Below are 22487 nucleotides of genomic sequence, written 5' to 3'. Positions count from 1 at the left end.
GAGAAGCAACTACTGTTTTGTTGAATACAGATCTCCCAATAACACCACTTTCTTCCCGACCTACTTATCTTAATTTCCAACACTAAATGTTTAACTCTTTGTGTCTTAAATATTTACTTAGTCCTCATTATTTGCAGACTTATTTGTGAATTGGCCTTCTTGCTAAAATTAATTTGTAATCCTAAATATCAATACTCCTGGTGCTTTTGTAGTTATTCCCAGGCATATAAGAGTGTAAAAAACTTGAGTCCCCAGGCCGGCCCATGGCTCACTCAGGAGAGTGCAGTGCTGATAACACCAAGGCCCCGGGTTCAGATCCCTATATAGGGATGGCCGGTTCACTCACTGGCTGAGCGTTGGTGCTGACAACACCAAGTCAAGGGTTAAGATCCCCTTACCGGTCATCTTTGAAAAAAAAAAAAAAAAAATCAAACTTGAGTCCCCCAATGTGCATGTTCCCAGCTAAGGTCAAACAGAGTAATGCTTTTTCTTCTTGGTTAAGCTCTCACACTGTAAATATGTGTCCTTTTTGAGGTCTATTGAGTGTCGCATTTACTGTGCTTTTTGTCTGTGATTTCTCCACTTAAAAGGCACCCAAAAGTAGTGTTGATTTATCGTCTAGTGTCGTCCAAGTGCAAGGAAGCTGAGATGTTCCATACAGAGAAAACACATGTTAGATAAGCTTTGCACAAGCAGGAGTCAGTGCTGTTGGCTGTGAGTTCAATGTTAATGAATCAACAGTGCATAGTAAATAATGTGTCTTTAAACACAAATACACATAAAACAAGGTTGTGTATTATCAGTTGATGAAAATGTGACCATGGACTCACAGGAACCTCACTCTGTATTTCCCCTAGGAGCAGTGAATGGTTTAGTATTCACTAATTTAGTGTTCACAGTGAATTTATAGAACATTAACTACTATAAATAATGAGAATTGACTATGTAGGTCTGCCAGATTGACCTATTCATTTTTTAAACTATTTTGTGGAAATAATCAGAAAATTCCTATATTCCTGACAGATAACAAAAAATAGCCTTATGGAGTCTCATGAAACCAGGGAAGAGCAGACCTCCTCCAATAGAGAAGTGAAGTACTGAAAGAGGAGGCTGGAATACAGGAAGGCAAGCTTTGTCTACTTCAGAGGGTTGCCTGCAGCTGGCCTGGAGCACTCAGATACCAACATCACCATTAAATATGTATTGAGTGCCGAGAGGCAAGGCGGTGGAGGATTTGAACTTTCAAGGTCCTTTCTGCATCTATTTTCGAAGAAAAAAAAAAAGATTTCTTTCTTTTTCAAAGTATAATCAACACTTTCAGAGGGGGCATGGTCAGGTTTGCTGGGGAAGAGACAGCTCCACTTGTCTCACTATCTTTCTGCCTAACTTAGAACAGTCGATTTTTTATTTAAGTAGACTTCATCATTAAATTCAGAGAGAAAATCAAGAAAATATGTAAGTACAAAATGAAGCCATTTGGGCACTGAATGGATAAAGATTTTTACAATAGTGTACAATTTGTACATAGTGTACAAATTTGTACATATTATACATTTCTCTCTTCCTAAATTTTAAGTGGTTTGAATTCATCTGATCAAATCACTTGAAATGTTGAGATGGAGGGATGACACTTCTTGTGACAAAGATATGGTATTTTATCTAAAATTGTACCTTTTTTTTTTACAGCTCATGAGTGAATAAATGAATGAATGGCTGTAAACCTCCTAAGCCTCCCAGATGAATGGTTGTCACAAAAATGCAAAGGCTAACAAAGCAGAAAAATGGCAAAAGAGGGAATATGTCTTGAACATTATAGTGGGATTTAGTGCCAAATACTTTGAAAACGTAATTCTCATGGTCTATTTACCTTATTTCACAAGTTAGTTTGTAATGGAAAAATGATCTAATTTGTTATGGGCTTAAAAGGTTGACTATCTTTCCTTTTCCTCTCCTCCAATTCTGTCTTTTTTCTCTGTCGTCTTCCTATCTTCCTTGGTCTCTCTCTCTCTCTCTCTCTCTCTCTCTCTCTCACACACACACACACACACACACACACACACACACACACACACACACAGTATTAGACTGTATACCAGATAAAGCACAAGAGTGAAGAAAAAAAGACAGTCTTTGCTTTCCAAAATTTCATAGTCTGGAACAAGTAATAGACTAAAATAAAATAGTGTAATAAATACAATAACAAGTTGAAAGAGATATAGGTGGTTAAAGAATAGGGTCATTATTGTTAAAAGAGAAAATGTGGGGAGAGAATATTTGAGCCAGGCTTTGAAAGATGGTCAGTTTCACAGATATAAAATGGGCAAGTTAAAAGAACAGGAAATTACTCTGACAGTCCTCGAATTCCAAATTTGAATATTCCATTGTTAAGTATAATTAATATTGTCTGATACAACTTACTGAATGCTCTGATCATTTTGAATTGATCATGGAATTATTATGAAAGACAGACATAATTAACATGAAAATAGTCAAGCTGACTTAAAGATGAGAAGATCAGAAGATGGTGTGCAAAGGAGTCTCAAGAAAGGAGTTGGTGGATATTTCAGGAGAAGCATGGATGTCACTAAGGAGCAAAGAGAGACTCTTTCTGGTGATCCTCGATTCCAGGTTGCTCAGATCACTTCAGAAACATTGTGTTCTGGATACCACAGGTGGATAGGGCTATGCCTAGACTGAATAGCTTCAAAGATACCAGGATTTGGAGGAGAATTAACACCATATATGAAATCCCCAAAGGACTAGCGATATATTGCCCAAAGAGACATATCACAGATGTGTCTTTAAATACCTGAAGCACCACACACACAAAAATGAATTCGTTGGTTGTTATTGTCTTGTAGTGTTTTTTTTTTTTTCCTTTTTGAGGTGGGGGAGGGAAGGGGGCATGGCTTAGGTACTTAGTGACCACTCTGAGAGAAAATTTTCGAAGTGAACCCAGCAGACGCTTCATGGTTTCATTGATCAGCCTCAGAGGGAGAAAAATGTGTAGGTTGAGGGTGAGAATGAGGGTGAGGATGTGGTCTAGGGCTGCCCTGTCCTATACAGTGTCCACTAGCTACATATGGAGCTACCGAGCACTTTAAATGTGGCTAGTGCCACATGGTGAAATTGTATTTTGGATACATTTGGTTAAATAAAATATAATATTAAAATTACAATTAATTTCACATCTTTTTTTCTGTTTTGCTTTTTAAAAAATATATCTACTAGAAAATCTAAAATTACAAATACGGCTCCTGTTATATTTCTAGTGGACATCATGCTCTTGGGATTAGCACTTCAGAAGCCCCATCTCATATTATAATTGATGGCCTCAACACAATAGCCATAAATGCATCTTTGACACCAATTGAACTTTTGCATATGTAGTCTATTTGATAAAAAGAGATCTATGGCTAATAAAAGTGGCTAACACTACTATGCTAAGTAGTATGCTATTGGTAAGATTAAGAAGAAAAAAAATTCATCTTAGGATGGAATATTATGCAGCAGTTAAATGGAATGAAGTAAGCTACGTGTCTTAACAGAGATAGATGAAGGCACATTGTGGGTGAATAAATCAAGCAGCAAATGATACTACATGAGTTTACAAGTTAGCTATAATACATATTTTCTAGGCCTGTGTTTATATATAATTACTTAGACGATGGTTTGGAAGACTCACACCTACCTGACAACAGAAGTCTGAGGATGGGAAGATAGTGGGGTGGGTGATGGGAAAGGTTTGGTGTAAGCCTATCTAGCCCTATTTATAATGTCTGAATTATTTTTATAAGGAGAATATAATTATGTATCAGTTTATATTTCCATCATAATAACTATTATTATTATTATTATGAACATTACTAAGCTGGGTAATCTTTATCTCATTTCAGCCCATAACTTTCTGATCCTGATGAGAAGACAGTGTTAGCAAGAGGCACAAATGGAAAACAGCAGGGACACCCCTAAGTCTGTATGAAATTTAGGAAATAATGCATGCAATAAGCAGGCAGGGCATCACACGTTAGGATATTCAGTGCTAATCTGGGCTTGTTGAGTTCACTCACCCCTTTATAAGTAAAGAGTCTACCTTGTCTGATTAAATAAGGAGCCAAACAGCTTATCGAGTTAAACTGAATAATAAAGAAATAAGACAGTTAACTCTTTAGGGTCCCTACCAGAAACTCTGATCAGCTCTGAGCTACAGAGGCCTCACCTACCCTGATCATCAGCACAGCCTTCCTGATGTCCCGAACACCGTCATAGACCAGGCGAGAGGCATCGATAAACTCATTCTCCTCAAATGGTTGGGGGACGTTGGCACTCAGGGCTTCAATGGCAACCTCTACTTGTTCAGCAAAGCGTGGCATCACTGGGTGAAACAGAGTGAAAAGCACTGGGTTAGGCAATCTCTCTATCTTTCATTCCAGCCTCTGAGCAAGGTGGCAGTCCTCCATGCATTCCAATGGTCCAGGGGAGCAGGGTGCCCATCTGTCCAGTTTAGTGTTTTTTGTGCCACTTACCTCAGCAGGAAAACCAAACTGTTACTCCATGCATGGTGATGATTTGCAAAAGAGAAACTTTTAAGACCTACCAAAGGTAGTGTGGTATACTGTAGGAATATAGATTTTATGTTATCCCAACCTGAGTTGAGTTCCACTTCTGCCAGTTACGAGCTGTGAAACCCTGGCAAAGCTTTCTTAACCCTCCTAAATCTGTTTCTTTGTCTATGAACTATAATAAGTTTCTACCTCAGGATTCAGAAGAATAATGCATACAAAAGTATTGGATGGAATCTGGCCCTTAGAAAATATCAAAAATGTTTAATATCAGATGATATAATCATAGCTGGTGAGTAGCAGACCTTAACCTATGTAGCTTCATAATAAAGTGAGAATGAAATGATCCAATCCATTCCACTTTTGTCAGGAATGCAGGATTTGAGACCTGTTGGGGGAGGCTGTGGAAGCACTGTGAAAGAGGAAAGAGGGAAACCGCAGGACACACCAGCACAGGGACCTATGGAAAGAGAAGACCAATGGGATCAAAGGTAAATAGTTCTATTTTGCCAGGATCACCTTGATGTTAAAGAAGATGCATATACGTTTTCAAAATGCTGGCACCTGTCTCTTCACAGGGACACCTGCACACACCCTGGAAGTTTGTGGAAAGTAAACTCAGTGGAATGTCTGGAATACTTCCACTGACTACTTAAAAAATGCTGCTGATTCACTGATTCTTAAAAATTATAATTCAATTTTCTCAGCTGTTATCTTGGAACAATCAAATCATATGGCCAATGAAAGCCAAAAAGCACAATTCATTTTATTCACAAGGACAATAAAATTAAAACATCATTCATCTATTTCCATTTCTGAACTTTCATGCCTGCTTCATCTTTATACTCATGTTCGTCCTCTGTGGATACTTTAACATCCATTTTAACCCCTGGTGTGAGAAACTCTGCTAAATTACTTTATTCTCTAGGGTCAGCATATTCAAGATAAAACATTCCTAGAAAAATGCATTTCTATCGGGAAGAGTCAAACTTCTTTAATAATAAAAAAAAAAAATGGAGGAGAATTAGAGGAAAACAGACTAATCATTCTTGTAATAGAAATTATCAAAACCAAAAGCATGGGGTGAATTTCCTTCTGTGCCTGAATTAATAATATTGGTTCTGTATATGATTTGAATTTTTCATTTGGACTTTTGAACTGCATTTAGATGAAAAGAATTTGGGGAATATTGAGCTGTATTGCCATAAATATAAATCAAATAAAACTATATTTCTAAGAAACCACTGCCTTAAACTCAAGCAATTTCAGTTACACATTTGTGTTGGGAATAAACTTTTTTAAATGACTGAATAATATGGATAATTAAAATTGACCTCCTTGAGCATGAAAATATTTTTGTATGTATTTTGCATTTGGAAATGAGAATCTTTCTTAAACAAAATGACAAATTCCCTTCTTTTCTTAAACTGAAGATTACAAATTATATTAATTCCATTCTATTTGCTGTCTAAGCTGCCATAGTTGTGAGCATCAATGGTTNCAAGATAAAACATTCCTAGAAAAATGCATTTCTATCGGGAAGAGTCAAACTTCTTTAATAAAAAAAAAAAAGGAGGAGAGTTAGAGGAAAACAGACTAATCATTCTTGTAATAGAAATTATCAAAACCAAAAGCATGGGGTGAATTTCCTTCTGTGCCTGGATTAATAATATTGGTTCTGTATATGATTTGAATTTTTCATTTGGACTTTTGAACTGCATTTAGATTAAAAGAATTTGGGGAATATTGAGCTGTATTGCCATAAATATAAATCAAATAAAACTATAATTCTAAGAAACCACTGCCTTAAACTCAAGCAATTTCAGTTACACATTTGTGTTGGGAATAAACTTTTTTACATGACTGAATAATATGGATAATTAAAATTGACCTCCTTGAGCATGAAAATATTTTTGTATGTATTTTGCATTTGGAGATGAGAATCTTTCTTAAACAAAATGACAAATTCCCTTCTTTTCTTAAACTGAAGATTACGAATTATATTAATTCCATTCTATTTGCTGTCTAAGCTGCCATAGTTGTGAGCATCAATGGTTGGGCAGATTTATATTATACCATCAGGTAGCACCTTAGATGCCTAAAATTGTTTGTCCCTGCTGTATAATTGGTAAAAGATTAGTACTCCTACATGCACATAGAATACTCCTATAAATAAAAAAAAATAGAAAAATTGACAAAATTAACACATTCAAATCACAGAAAAGAAATTCATATTACTGATAAATACACAATAAGATGCTTGGCTTTACTAATAATTGGCAGAATTACAATGTAAACAATGAAATATCTTATAACCTGCCAAATGGGCAAATGAATTAAAGCATGATAATATTAATCTTGTGAGCATGTAGAAAAAAGGGAATCCTTCTACTGCAGATGAGTTCAAATGGGTTCATATCATTTTGGTGAAAACTTTGACAAAATCTAGTAAAATGAGTCTTTCCAGTCTCAAACAGTAAGTTGAGTTGGGGTATTATCTAGGGTATAGCCAAATATTGACTTCTAAAGAGATGCTGATTAGGATGGCTGAGTAATTGTACATTGGAGTCACAAGAATGTCTTTGTGCTGCTATGGTTACAGTTGTTTTTTGTTAGGTGGTATATTCTAAGAGTTAAAAAGAAAATTCTACAAAACCTAAGAAAGAAAATAACTGCCTTAAGGGAGCTCTCTCAATAGGCTATACCCCACCCCTATTTTGAATCCTTTAACTCGAGGGATCCACGGTGAGGTGTTTACTCCAGATGCATGGGCAATACATCCAGATGGGAAAAAAACAGACTTGGGGACATGAATCAGGACAGCCAATATATTCAAGTGAATAAATCAAAGTTTGAGTGTGCAAAACAAACTGAAAATATAATTTGTGAGAAATATAAAAACACACTAAAAAGTACTATGCAAAATTTAAACATATACGTAATTTTATATGTTCATACAATGTTCTCAAGAAAGGATATTTGCCACCTTAAATATAATGGTTACTAAAAAAGAAAAAAGTATAATGGTTATTTTTTAGAGGGGAAGGAGAGGCATCTGTTATATTAGTCTCTGTTCTTTTTGTATCTGAATATTTTCATAATTTGAATATTTTAAAATAATCAAATTATTCTCTAGGTTGTACTTCTTATAAAACAGGACTCTGAAAAAATACAATTCTATCATCTGAAAGTCAATTTGATCAACAGCATTAAGTGGGGGATTCCCTTGGTAATTGTGACTGTCATCAAACACTTAATGTTCTACCTTAATAACTACCAGATAGAAAGGTGAATTAGATAGAGCCCCCCACCCAGACTGAAACCCACGAATGCATCTCTATCCACATGAAGACCTTTGTTGATGCTAAAGGGAAGAGGAAGGTTTCTGTGTTGTTTTACTCATGCAAGGTCATCCTGAAGAAGAGATGAGGAGGAGGAAGAGAAGTCAGGGGTGACATGCTATCTTGCTCCAACCACCTCCAGGCCTGACTCTGCACTCAAGGGAGAGAGAGAGAAAAGCCTAAGCCTAAAGGGACTATTTTCATGAGGGCTGCTCTAAAACCCCATGTTTGGAAAAAGGCACTTTATTTCCACCAGCGCGGAGTACAGAATGTCTTTAGTGAGATTTGGATGGCAGGGCCTTAGTATGAATAATAGTGTTAGTGACCTGGCATCATCAGAAGAGGCAGAAACAAGGCCCTTTTATGAAGTGATTTGAACAAAAATACCATCAACCTTTCAAGGGGGAAAAAGAATGGGGAACAGGGCACAGAATCCTTACTTTTCAAATGGAGGCTCAGAGTGCAATTTAGCCTTAATATTTAAGTGACCTTATTATACTCCTCAAATCAGTAAAACCTAGAACTTGAACTCATTCAATTGATTATATTTACCATAACTGACAAGACATCCATTTTCTTACCACAAGTCAGTGTTTTTTGGGGTATGACCCTTAAGAAAATCTTTCTCTGTGCTTTGCTCCTAAGTGCATTCAATACTAATTTATTTAGGGCTTGGTCAACTGCTACTGCTCTTTAACCAGCACCCCTTTGCTCTCCAACTCGCTGTGCTCATTCCTGGTTTAGTTTTTATCCCCTTTGTTCTTAAGAGTGACAAGACAGAAAAACAAAAGTTTATAGAAAAATGAACCATCTTGACAGATCCTAAGATGTTAGTTTAACTATGAATTCTTCTAACACCTTGGTAGTATCTTAAAATTAAATACCCCAAAAGTAAAACTAAGAGAAAAAGTCTCAAACTCCTTCAGATAAGATGCTGCTTCTGCTTTTCACTAATTAGGACAAAACACAGCATTGCCTTCGTGATTCGCACATTATATATTAACAGAGTTTCTGATACAGGATTATAAAAATAGAAGCTTCTTTCTACTTTCTGAATTACATCCAAAAATGTAGGTTCCACTTTACTGTTATTTATTAGAAATGCTGAATTGCTCTTAATAGTCTATGTCCTGAAAGGGTGATCAAAGTTGAAAATAAACTTTAATTCAAGCTATACTTTTGTATGCAAAGTGCACACTAGGCCACAAAATGATGACACTCAAAGAGTAATGAAATCGGAGTTAAGTATGCATATAAAAATCAAGGTCACATCATTCTTGTGTTGATTGAGATCCTAAACCAGAGGTGAGGAAGTTCTGGAATAAATCCTCCTGAGAGATTTCAGAGGTGAAGTTTCAGAGCACAGGATGAGTCAGTTAAACGAATGAGAAGTTGTGCTAAAGATGCAAATAGGACTGCTGACAACCATAAGGGCAAAACCCAAGGTTAACTAGAGGTAGTGGAGATGAACAGCCAGCCAAACCCACTGCAGTAATTCTCTATAATGCAAAGGCGACTATAAAATCACTTGATCGAGATGCAAACACAAGCTTCTGAGACCTTCCTATAGCTCCTGTCTGTCTCTGCCTCATTACCTGATCCTACCTAAACTCAAATGTTCTAATTAGACTCAATCACCTCTAGGTCTCTAATATGACATGGAGACACACCATGTCATATCAACATGTCCATGAATAACTTGTTCTCTCATACTAAAATGTACTTTTCTTCTCTTCGGTCCAGGTGAACTCTTCCTCAATCTTCAATCTCCAATTCAGAATTAACTGCTATTGTGAAGCCTTAATTTCCAGACATCCTGAAGTAGACAGTTCTCTACAATGTTATAGCATCTTAATTATGTTCATACTGTTAGAGCACTTCGTACACTGTCTTAGGATTGCTTGTTGGCATTTCTGTATTGTAGAGGGTTAATATCTTGTGACGTATTCTGCTAAGAGGACAGCCATGACCTCTGGCCACAGCCAGAAGAGACACATGGTGCCAGTACCCATGTGGGATGTGCTGCACACAGTTTCTCAAGATGACACCAGCTGTGGGAGACCGCTGCATCCTTGAACTCAAGGGAGTATGCAGTAGAGTCTATCCAAATAAAATTTCAGGAGGTTCTTCTCCAGGGGCTCCCCCTCCCCCTTTGTTCCTGCTCACTTACTTTCTCCACAGCTTTCATAATAAATATCCATTGGACTTTGACTCCTGGCCATCACTAGCTTAGTGAATGGTTGCTCCTAGTCCCTTGGTTGCAACTGCCATTTTCTCTGAGTAGTTCATTATCATCTCCGCTTCAACATTTTCCACATTTTGGTGACCCCAATGTGATTCTTTCTATGGGCCATTCCATGGAATGGTAAGAAACCTCCCTAAGTCTTTTCAGGATAAGAGACACGCCCTCCCATATTATGGTGCATTGGGAATTTTAATTGACTTCCCTCGGCAAGGTTTAACACATTTTTTTTAGGAGCTTCTTTTATTTGCTTAGGCTGCACAGACCTTCTCCTTTCTTATGGGAGTTAGCTTGGTGTAGTCCCTCTGGGCTTCTCATCGCTTTCACGTATTTGGGCTTTGAGTAACTCTTGCGTCTCTGTCACCGAGAGGATAATGACACTGCATGTTAGCTGTTTCACATATGAGACATTTTTAGGCAGAGACCATCTCTTCTTCATTCTTTGCATCTTAAATCCTTGCCATGCTTCTGGCACATAGAATCTATCCAGTTGGGGGCCAGCCCGGTGGCGCACTGCTACAGTGCGCCACTTGGGAGTGTGGTGGCGCTCCCGCCGAGGGTTCGGATCCCACATACAGACTGGTTCCCGCTCACTGGCTGAGCGAGGTATGGGAGCAACACCAAAGGTTGCGATCCCGTTGCCGGTCCTGGTCCGGTACGGGTGCAACACTGAGGGTTGCGATCCGTTGCCGGACACGAAAAAAGACAAAAAGGGAAAAAAAAAAAAAAGAATCTATCCAGTTGGGAAGAAAAGGATGAGAAGTAAAAGTAATGGGATGGAGGAAAGAACTCATTTGTCATCAAGTATTTCAGGGATAAAATGAGTATTACACATTTCACATACTGAGTCTCTCTTTCTGCCCATCATTTCCTATTGGTTCAGTAATTTTATTAAGAGTTTCATGAGTCATTAACCAAGTTATTAGTGGGCATTCTAGGTTTGGTCTCTGGGGAACTTTCGGAAACCTGAGCTTGAAATCCTTTCAGGACTGCTTTTTGCATTAGGAGCTTTGCCAGTGTACAAGGAGAACAATTTATAATTCTATCCTAGTCTAGTTCACCAAGGCCAGACAAGCACGTCTACTTGCACAAGGCTCATTCGACTGTGGTGGTCCTGTCAGCCGACAGTGTGTTCCTTGCACAAATCTCATAATGGAGCATAAAGGAGAGAGAATAGACAAAACCCTTATTCTAGAGATAGAACCAGTGCAAGAAATGTAATAAATAGAAAAATAAAATAGAAACATTTGAAGAAATCTAGAAAGATTAAGATATCAGGACTGGGATGGAATTGTGGCTAATTCCAGTGCAGGAATTATTTCATTATACTACCCCATCATACATAGCCATGAAGCCTCCATTTTAACACTTGGAATTAGATTAAAAAATTAGGTGTTATTGGAGAACAGGTAAATGGACCTAGAAAGTACTAATTCGGGCCTTGTGGGAAATTAAAAATGGAACACCAGTTAATGCTGAATCTCTAAAAATAGGGAAGTTGGTATGATTTACTTTGAAAACTGTCTTTCTCCCATTTTATGTCCTTCTCTCTCCTTGGCAAAACCATATCATTCTGGTAACAGGGCTGCGTTTTTTTGTTTTTGTTTTTTGTTTGTTTGTTTGTTTTGATCGGTAAGGGGACCGTAACCCTTGGCTAGGTGTTCTTTGCACCATGCTCAGCCAGTGAGCACACCTGCCTTCCCTATATAGGATCCGAACCCGTAGCCTCAGCACTATCAGCGCTGCACTCTCCCCAGTGAGCCACGCGGCCAGCCCAGGGCTACATTTTTAATAAGAAATTTCCCATGAAATTTGCCCTCTGCTAAACTTACTCCTAGAACTTTCCTTTGTATCTTGATTGCCAAGGCCAGTGTTAGACATTGTGTTCCATTAAGACCTCACCAGATCTATGAGGAAAGAGAATCTTTAAAAGTTAAGACTTTACAAAAAAAAAAAAAAAAAAAAAAAAAAAAAATTGCAAAAGAAAAAAAAAAAAAAAAAAAAAAAAAAAAAAATTGCAAAAGAAAAAAAAAAAAAAAAAAAAAAAAAAAAAAATTGCAAAAGAAAAAAAAAAAAAAAAAAAAAAAAAAAAAAATTGCAAAAGAAAAAAAAAAAAAAAAAAAAAAAAAAAAAAATTGCAAAAGAAAAAAAAAAAAAAAAAAAAAAAAAAAAAAATTGCAAAAGAAAAAAAAAAAAAAAAAAAAAAAAAAAAAAATTGCAAAAGAAAAAAAAAAAAAAAAAAAAAAAAAAAAAAATTGCAAAAAAAAAAAAAAAAAAAAAAAAAAAAAATTGAAAAAAAAAAAAAAAAAAAAGAAAAGAAAAAGGATTAAAAACCCCAGCTTATATAAGACTTTTTCCACTGCACCTCCCAGCGTAATCTAATATTCTTATAAAACTAGTTCCATCCTATCTCAAACTTATACCACTTTAATTATTTAATTTATATTAGTTGACTGAATTTAAATCTAGAGCTTTTGAAAAGTGTGGTAGAGGCAGTGTAGAAATGAAACTTAAATACTTTAAATTTCAATCTTCTGTCTACACCAATGATATACTAGCTTTTACTGTGTTCTCTCTTGATAACTCTTAATCAGGTTGGAAGACGTTGAACACTGAAACCTAGGAGCAAACGCAAAAGCAGCCCACCTCAACCTGCTTCTTATCCCCTGGTGATTATTTGCTACCTGTTGCTACCTCTCCAGATAATCGTCATCATCATCCTGACCAGTCCTAATTCTTCTATCCTGTGTGCATTTTTAGACTTTTTTCATCAGAGTCAGTCATCTGTTCCCTCTGTGGGAGTTCCTAAAGGCTGCCATTTTCATCAATTCATGTTTGGGAAATTATAATGTACACTTCAAACATTAAAATAAAATTCAAGTTCCAGAAGGCCATACATAACCCATGAGCTGAATTGTTTGATAAAAGATGAAAAAGGACTGCCTAGAAGAAGGGGGGAAAAAACCCTCTAAATTCAATTCACAGTAAATATCCTAGGAGAATCAGGGATCATACATCTGTTCTTGCCTAGACACAAATTCCTTTCCCCGAGGAAAGAAAATGCTTGCATGGGAAGTTTTCTTATATTTTAAAATAAGCATTTCAAAAATAATCACAAATGGCTTATAACTTAAGACAAAAGGATGGCACATTTAATTCAGAAACTTAAGGAATAAATAATTGAGCATGATGCCTTACTTAGCTCAGTGTTTGTCAAAACCTGGCTTGATAAATACAGTATAACTTGGCATTAATGATGTTTAAATACTTAAATTGCATTAAGATGTAGGAAAGCACTTGCCCAGAATTTATTGTGTGTAATTTAAAAGATTCTGATCTTGATCATTAAGCATTATAAAAAAGAGTACAATCCCCCCCCCAAAAGATTCTGTGTCATTACGTTTATTTATATTAATAAATATTTTTGAGCTTCAACTCTAATCAAGGCTGGAGGAAATGAAGAGGTGGTCTCACATCTCAAGGGACTAAAATTTAAAAGAAAAATCAATATATACAAACACACAACCAGGTAGAATGACAGCAGACAGCAGATGGACTACAGGGAAGCAGATATATACATTAAGATAGGCAACAGACAAATGGGCAAACACACGGTTTGAAACGAAGGGCAGTGTATGGCAGGTGCCAAAGGAGCAACTAGATAATGAAAGTAATCAGAGCACACAGGAGGGGGATTGGGGTGTGGTTAGAGAGGGGACTTCACTGACAAGGAAGATAACAGCTAGTACTAGAGGATAAGAAAAATACAGAAAGGCAACCCAGGCAGGGATGTCATTTTGGGGTCACTTTGACCATAATACACAGAACCTCTCTGGTTCTGATGTCTACCTGTTATTTCAGGTCCTTTAGCTACATGCAAAGCATCACATTTTTCTTTATCAAAACTATTTCTGGTATATTCCAAGAAGTATGTGTGCTTCCAAACAAGTGACTATGCACATATTCTTCTTCTCTCTGATGCACCTGTCACTGATGTGGCAGCTTCCCCTCTGCCAGAGAACTTGGGTGAGGGGGCCTTACAATTATCTCAGTTGTGCTCAATTAATACATCCTGGCCACCAATTCCAGTGGACACCAGCACTGACCCCGCTAGACAAAATATGCAGGCCTCTCTGCTTGCTACTCCACTGCCACTGCCACAGACGCTGGTTGCTGTTGTCCTAGAAGTGACAACACAGCACCGTCTTCTTTCCAGTTCCCAGGATTCTGAATCCACACCGTGATTCATGCTGAGCTGAAGAGTCATGTCCCTCCTTTTGGTTTCACTTTGACAAACAGGCACTAGAAAAGTGCTGTTTGTTCCACTATGTCGCCCCTAATTTATAGCACTTAAATGTGTGATTGTGAACCTTCCTAGGACCTCCACACTCCGTCTCCACTTCCATGTTAGGGGCTTTATTATCAGGATAAAATTGTGTATCTTACCTTCTCTTTTTTAAGTTACATTTTATTTTCTTTTAACTTAAAAAAAAAAATTGAAAGAAAAATAGATTTTAATTTTGATAAAACACAGATAAGAATTTCCATTTTAAGCATTTTTAAACATACAATTGCATGGACTTAATTACATTCATGATGGTATGTAACTACTATCTCTATTTCCAAAATTTCATCATCCTATTTGAGCATCATATATTGCACATGGGCAATGATATTCAACTCTGTACCCCACAATTATGTACAATCATCTATGTTACAATAAAAGAAAAAAAAAAAAAATAAAAAAAAAAAAAAACAAAAAAAAAAAAAAACAAAAAAAAAAAAAAACAAAAAAAAAAAAAAACTTTATCATCCTAAACAAACTCTGTATCCATTAAGCGAAAACATCTCATTATTCCTTCCCACCCATTTCTGGTAACCTCTAATCTATTTCTGTCTCTGAAATTTTTGTTTTATTTTTTCTTAATGGCCCATGATCATTGTTTATATTTATGTAGTACAATGTGATATTTGGGTACACTTACAGTGTGCAATGATCATAGGCTATCTAGCATATCCATCACCTCAAACTTTTGTCACCTCTCTGTGTTGGGAACATTCAACATCACCTCAACTAACTACTTGAAGTTATACAGTAATTTGTTTTTAACTATAGTCTCCCTGTATTGCTATAAAACACTAGATCTTATTCTTCCTATTTTTTATCTTTTATGAAAATAAATGGAGCATATTGTACATACTTTTCTCTACCTTGCTTTTTACTTAACAATATATCCAGAGATTATATAGTTATCCCCATTCCATTTTATAACTGTATACTCCATTGTGATTGTATCCTAATTTATTCAAGTAGTGCCCTAGTGCTAAATATTTGTGTTGATTTCAGTCTATAATCCTATAATGAATAACCTCATGAATATGTGTTTTCATATTTTAGGCCAGTACATAGAAAGAACGGATCCTTAAAAATGAGACTGCTTTGGGGCCGGCCCGGTGGCGCACTGGATAAGTGCGCCGCTTGGGAAGCGTGGCGGCGCTCCTGCCCGAGGGTTCGGATCCCACATGCAGACCGGTTCCCGCTCACTGGCTGAGCGAGGCGCGGGAGCAACGCCGAGGGTTGCAATCCCGTTGCCGGTCCCCGGTCCGGTACGGGGGCAACACTGAGGGTTGCAATCCGTTGCCGGACACGGAAAAAGACAAAAGACAAAAATAAATAAATAAATAAATAAATAAATAAATAAATAAAAATAAAAATGAGACTGCTTTCCAAATGGTAAATGATAAAAATATTTCCAAATGGTAAACGATAAAAAATCTTGATAGATAACATCAAATTCCCTCCATTTTGCATACCTACCAGCAAAACATAAGGCTCCTTATTTTTCTTTATCCTTAACAGACTATGTCATACAACTTCCAGATTTTTGCCGTTCTGGTGGGCAATGGTTTCTCAGTGTAATTTTTAACTTGTATTTATCTTATGAGTAAGGTCAAGCAACTTCTCCTTTGATTAAGAACCATTTACATTTCTCTATTTAAAGTATTTGGTTAAAGTTGTGTTTTCTGAAATGGTTCTTCAGCCACTCTTCCCTAGACAGCTAGAAATATCTGAATTCTATCAGAACATATAATTTACCAATAAGCCAGTGTAGACAAAATATTTTCATGCTTCTTCATGGTCAGGGCTTTCTGAGCCAAAACTACAGGTAACTTGGTTCAAAGAATAACTCAGTAGGAGTTCTAAGATAGTGAAATAACCTAGAGAGAGATTTACAGGTTTATCTTTCCAGAGATATGTCTTTACATATAAAACCAGGAGCCATGTATTCATATTCCACAGGGTTATAACAATCTGGGTACATTTCTTGGAGGAATTTGTTTACATTAAAGAGCAAAGGTTTCTCTTCCCACCTCAGGAGGGGAAGAAAGCAGTAAGTACCAATTCCCATATAAGCTCCCAGATTCATAATCCCGTGGTTTCTTTCCTGAAGTGTGGACCTTCTCTGCAGGTGCAGAAGCTATCTGCCCTCATCACACTGCCTTGAGAGGGAGAGTGGAACGTGGGCAACTGCAGGATTACTCTTGGAAGCAATGATCAATTTGTTCTGAACCAGAAACCCTGCATCTGCTTTCAGGATAAAATAAAATAAATATATTAGTTATTAAAAACTTATCAGCCAGATCTCTACAATACCTAGAGTGTGTAGGGCTCAGTCATATAGAAAAGGCATCGAGAAAAACTACGCTGTCTGTGTAAGTGGATGAGATTTCCTGTTCATTCTTCCCTCACTTCTGACTTCCAGCCACCATGCATACCATAACCACCAACAGGAAAGACATTTCCTCCATCTCCCCATCATTTTGACCTTTCAGAGGGAAATAACATACTTTACACCGATAGTTAGGGTTATATGAAGATACATTTAAAATATAATTAGGATGTCTAGCCTGAACAATCTTAGTCATTACAGTTTCTGTTAAAATTCATTACTTTCATAATCTAATTTCAAGGTCAGTCATGGAGAAGTGATTTAAAGTGTGATAATCCTTTACTATCTATAATATCTAATTATTCTTCTTTCCAATAAGCTGCCCCTACCACAATCTTCTGATATTGATTTTACCTCCCATCCTCTTCCCCCCATATCCAGCCACAGGAATAGGCAGGTCACTGAGACCTGTCCAATCATAAGACTATCCTGATAGCAACAGGAATCAGTTCAAATGGAGAAAGTATACCCCAAACAGCCAATCAGATTGTTTCCCTTTGATAAGCAGAAAGTAGGAGGAAAATAAATTTCTCTGTTTATCCTATAATCTTGAGCCATAAGACTGAGGCTGCTGATCTCTACTGAAAATTTTTTTTTTAAGTGTTATGTTCTAATTTCTTGTGTTCATTTAATCACCACATGTATATTAAATGTTAATTAGGTGATAACACCATTCTAGACCATGGGTACTTAGACATACCTACCTCTAAGAACTGACAATCTAGAGGTGAGCAGAGCCATTTACACTGAAGAGGACATACTAAATGTCAAAAGATGGATAGAGTTCTGTTGTCTCCCAATGAGATTTGAGCTAGATCTCAAAGGATAAGTTCAATTAGCAGATGTAGAGGAGGAGGAGAAAGAAATAGGGAACATTCAAGGAGGACAGAGGGAGCCACACGGATGTGTTTTGCCTACAGAATAATAAAGGCAGTCAACCAGATGGAGCAGAGGGTTTATACAGAGGATTCATGGGCAATGATTGTCCACGTTGAGAGCACTCATGGAGAAGCCAAGAACAGTGATGCACATATTCCACATTTAAAAATATTGACCATCCCTGAATGACAAAACATTAGGCAATACAGGAGAAAACTAAGTCCCAGAGGCATTGATTAATTTGCTTAAGGTCACAGTTAGTTGGGAGCAGTCAAGGAATTGATTTCTTCTGATTTCTAACCTGGATTCATTCTACTGCAATGTACTGGCCCAAATGTAGCCCTCAATATTATTTCCAGTTTGGGTGCTTTCTATTTGCTGATCTTCTTACAGTTTCTAAGAAAAATACATTAAAATGGTGTATTAAAAAGTCTTCTCTTATTCTTATGAAACTTTATAGATTATAGATGGTATAAAAATTACACCATCAGCTTTGTTCTCCCAAATAATGGAATTTTAATTTCTGCATACAGAGGGCTTAATAACATAAAATGCTCACTTACAAATACTTTATTTTTTTCTTATTCTGTTTTTTTTTTTTTTCTGAAGAACTGTCTGGCATAATCTCAGATCTCTCAACCTAATCACGTTCACATTGCCATGAACTCACATCAGCTATCAAATTTATAAAAATGACATTTCACCCCCCCAATGTGTTTTTTTTTTTTTTTTTTTTTCTGAAGAACTGTCTGGCATAATCTCAGATCTCTCAACCTAATCACGTTCACATTGCCATGAACTCACATCAGCTATCAAATTTATAAAAATGACATTTCAATATAATCCATTCACTGAAGAATGAGCTCCTCTATGTCTATCTAAATAGGTTATCACTAAATGCACTTTCGCCCCCCTCAGCCTCCTGCAGCATCCTGATTTTGTAAATGAGATCTATGGAGATGGGTCTGGTCAAGCGTGTACTTACTACCAAGCTGTTGGCAATTTGTTGTAATTCAGGTTTTATTGAAGAGCCCATCAAATATGCCATGTAAGTATTTAATGGCTCTGCTATAGATCCAATTCCTTGTGTTTTCATCAGCCTAGATTAGTTTTATAAAAAATAAATAGGTAAATTTTTACATTTACCTATGTAAAAATTGCCCTACAATTTCAGCATACTAACAATCCACAAAATTACTTTCTTAAATTTAACTCAGCATTAATATCAACACAGAAAGCACTCTTAAGCAGAACACTGTCTTTTCCATGAATTATCGTCTTTCCTCAGTAAAACTGTCTGTGGTTTATTTACTGAGGAAGGAAAATAATTCACGGAAAAGACACGGACAGTTTTGTCACTATTTGGATACTTCTCAATTTTGTAGCCACTTAGCGAAGGCAGCCAGGTAGTAAAGTCGGGGTCTCCGTACAACGACCCACCCCTGTGATCATTCACATGGCTAAACAGGTGCTGGCCAGCACATCCAGCAGCAATATCTAGTTTAGTAAAAGTTTTTTGAGCATTCTGCCCTTTTGTAAATTCTTGGTAATATACTCCCAATACCCTGTTGTCCACAATATAGAGGCTTCATTTTACCCTGTTCAAACCGGTCTCTATTGGGGGATACTTCTTTAGCTTCGGGCAATGATTCTCAGTGGGCATTATTTCTCCTCCAACCACCCCCCCTCGGGGTATCTGTCGATGTCTGCATACATTTTTGGTTGTCACAACTTTGAGTGGAGAGGGAAGAGATGCTACAAGTGTCTAGTGGGTGAAGGCCAGGGATGCTGCTAAGCACCCTATAATGCACAGGACAGCCTATCCCCCTACCCCCAAGGAAGAATTACTCAGACCAAAGTGCTGATAATGCAGAAGCTGAGAACTTCTGAGTTAAATTCTTGAATCAAACGATTCAGATTTTAAAAACTGGGCAGAACCTAGTAGATGTGGCAAGGCAAAACAACAACAACCAAAAAAAAAAAAAAACAACAATGAAAAAACCCAAAAAACCCCACACATGACATTTCGTCTTTTTCTTGATCTTTCTCTCAGCACCCTCTCCTTCTTACCTACTACCCCTCTATTCTCTCCCCCAAATAAAATGTACTCTTAGGACTAAATTTGATTGATTCATATGGAAAAGTGACCAATTTGATATGACAATATGGCTCTAAGAATTTTTTTTTTAAAACCAGAAACAAAACATTAACCGAAAAGTAGATATTTGGGCATCAGTAATGCACATAGTTTTTATTTTGTCGATGTATGTGTTCTTAGCACAGCCAAACACTGACATTAATACTAGTTCATTTCAAACCATATATATAACCAACAACCATAATTACAGAACTGATCCTATAGACTTTCTCGAACTCCATGAAGCTAGTGTCTGCAGGCACATTCTCCAGCAATTCTAATTTGCAATAAGTTGAGTTAAACCAAAGTTTTTGCTTTCATTTCTTTGGCTACCTCTCTAGTTACTCACAAAGAGAGAGAGAGAGACAATACTGTTCCTGTTTAAGAAAGAAAAGAACAATTGGAGACAGAAGCAAACAAATTTATATACCTTTGCATATTCTAGTTCTTACCCCACTAACATCTACTTTTCCTTGACATGTATTCCTATATTTTCTACTATATTTTCAACTTTACCTAAGACTTTACCTAATCTTTAATAGATTCTGAGAAATAGAATCTAAATGTTTTGTTCCTCTAATCTATTGAATTATTGGATGTGGACATCAAAATAAGAAAGGTGATTTTAGTTAAATACCCAAAGTGTTCAATCACTGCAAGGAAAAGCTAGGATGAGAATTTTAAAAGCTCTAACAATGAACAAGTAAGAGCAAAATCTTGACTAACAATCCAGGATGGATGGCTCTTTTTCACTGATATATTTTTATTTATTTAATTTTTTATTTTTAGTAGAAAATCAACCAGAAAATTATTTACATCTCAAGACTTTGGGTGAAAATTATGTCAAAATATTTCAATCAACTAAACAACTGTTCTTGCCTTTAAGTAGATTTTGACCCAGTGGATGACACTCCTGTTATTAAAGACACAATAAGAAAAAAACTCTAAAATGTCTCCTGAACAGTGACTGAATTCTCTGTAGGCACAAAGTCACATGTAAATTGGCAATGTGTTCTGTGTCTTTCATCTGCCACAATTGTCATTCAAACCAGCCATGAGCAGGTAGGAATTGAGAATCCTGTCTCTGTCTTCCACCCTTCTCTGATACTCTTTGTACAATGTCAGATTCAAGTGAGTGCTACTGTGTGTCAGATGTATACCATATGAAGCTAAGACGTTGTAAGAAAATAGAGCTGATAGGCCAGGAGCTGAGAACCACAGAAATGTGAAATGGTCTCCCTAAGGAAAAAAAAAGTAAAAAATTTTTAAGAAGTCCTTTAGAGAGTGAAATGCCTGTTTCTGATTCTTCCAAGTGAGGAAAAAAATATCATGGCTTGCTGTGTGTTGCTCTGTTCACTGCAAAGGGCAAGTCTGTTGGAAAGAAAACAGTGCTGAATCTCAGCTAAATAAAATGCAGATAAGTCTTATAACTATAGTTATTGTTTCTAACTTAAGTCTGTAAGGATTCTCAAGAGCAATAATCTTTATTTTTATTTTATTTCATGTTTATTAAATTTTTACTACAAATGGAACATTTTTAGTGTTGATTTTATTTTTATTATTTTTTAATACATTTAACGCATTATGATCAACCATAGCTTCATAGTTTACATTAGGGCTTAATTTCAGTGTTGGATATTTTATGAGTTTAGATAAATGTAAAATAGCATGTATCTAGTATTATATTACCATACAGAGCATTTTCAGTGCCCTAAAAATCTTGTGTGCTTTTGTCTATTCATCCATTTCCATCCCCCAGCACTGAAGCTAGTGATCTTTTTACCTTTGCCATAGTTTCACTGTTTCCAGAATGTCCTATAGCTGGAATCAGTTAAGTATCCATTTTGGACTGGCTTTTTTAGTTAGTAATAGAAATGTAGGGTTTATGTCTTTTTGTGGCTTGATTGCTCATTTCCTTTTAGTGCTGAATAGTATTTCTTTTTTTATTTCTTTTATTTTTCATTTTAATTTATCAATACACAATGTAGTTGATTTTCGTGTCCCTTTACCAAATTCTCTTTCTCCACTCCCTCTTCCCCCTCCCCCATAAGCATCATATCTGTTCACTTGTACAAAAGCAATAATCTTTAGATGTGTTCTTTATTACATGACATTACTATTCCCTTTTCTGCTTATATTTCAGACAGAACCACCAATTCCCATGTTTATATGCGTTTTTCCTCCCCCCAGCTACTCCAGGTTAACAAATATCTACAGAAGTTTTTGTAAATAATCTTTTTCCTATAAAAAGAAACATTTCTACAAGCATGCCTTATGCCAAACTTGAAACATTGCTGTACCTGCCATTTCAGAGATATCTATTTTTAATATGACTAGTGGTGTTCAAAGTCCATGTGCAAACTCAAGAAGGTCCCCACTGGAGCTTGAGGAGAGAGACCTTGTGTGCATATACATGACCCAATTTGTTGCTCATTTATAACTCCACACAGCAGAGTTAAATTCTCTCTTTCCATCCCCTAGTCTTCTTTCACTAAATTTTCTCCCTATACCTGCCATACATGCAAATACACAAGGTATGAGGGACAAAGTGTCTAAAGCCAAGAAATCTTAGTCAAGAGCAAAAACTACTAAAAA

The 22487-nt window shown here is 36.5% G+C and overlaps 1 protein-coding gene across 1 annotated transcript in view; it reads right to left on the bottom strand.

The window, feature by feature from the left end:
- CTNNA2 (catenin (cadherin-associated protein), alpha 2) overlaps positions 1–22487 on the bottom strand; it is a gene marked incomplete at its 5' end in the record, with an annotated part of 100964 nt that overhangs the window by 66026 nt on the left and 12451 nt on the right. Inside the window, one exon of the mRNA XM_008575116.1 lies at positions 4224–4375. Coding sequence (XP_008573338.1) covers positions 4224–4375 — 152 coding nt within the window. The remainder of the gene's footprint in view (positions 1–4223; positions 4376–22487) is intronic.

Source organism: Galeopterus variegatus, unplaced genomic scaffold (genome assembly GCF_000696425.1).
Source record: "Galeopterus variegatus unplaced genomic scaffold, G_variegatus-3.0.2 Scaffold1137, whole genome shotgun sequence".
In the NCBI taxonomy this organism is placed as follows: Eukaryota; Metazoa; Chordata; class Mammalia; order Dermoptera; family Cynocephalidae; genus Galeopterus; species Galeopterus variegatus.
The sequence above is the reverse complement of the archived record's forward strand: the minus strand, read 5'-3'. Positions and strand labels throughout refer to the sequence as shown.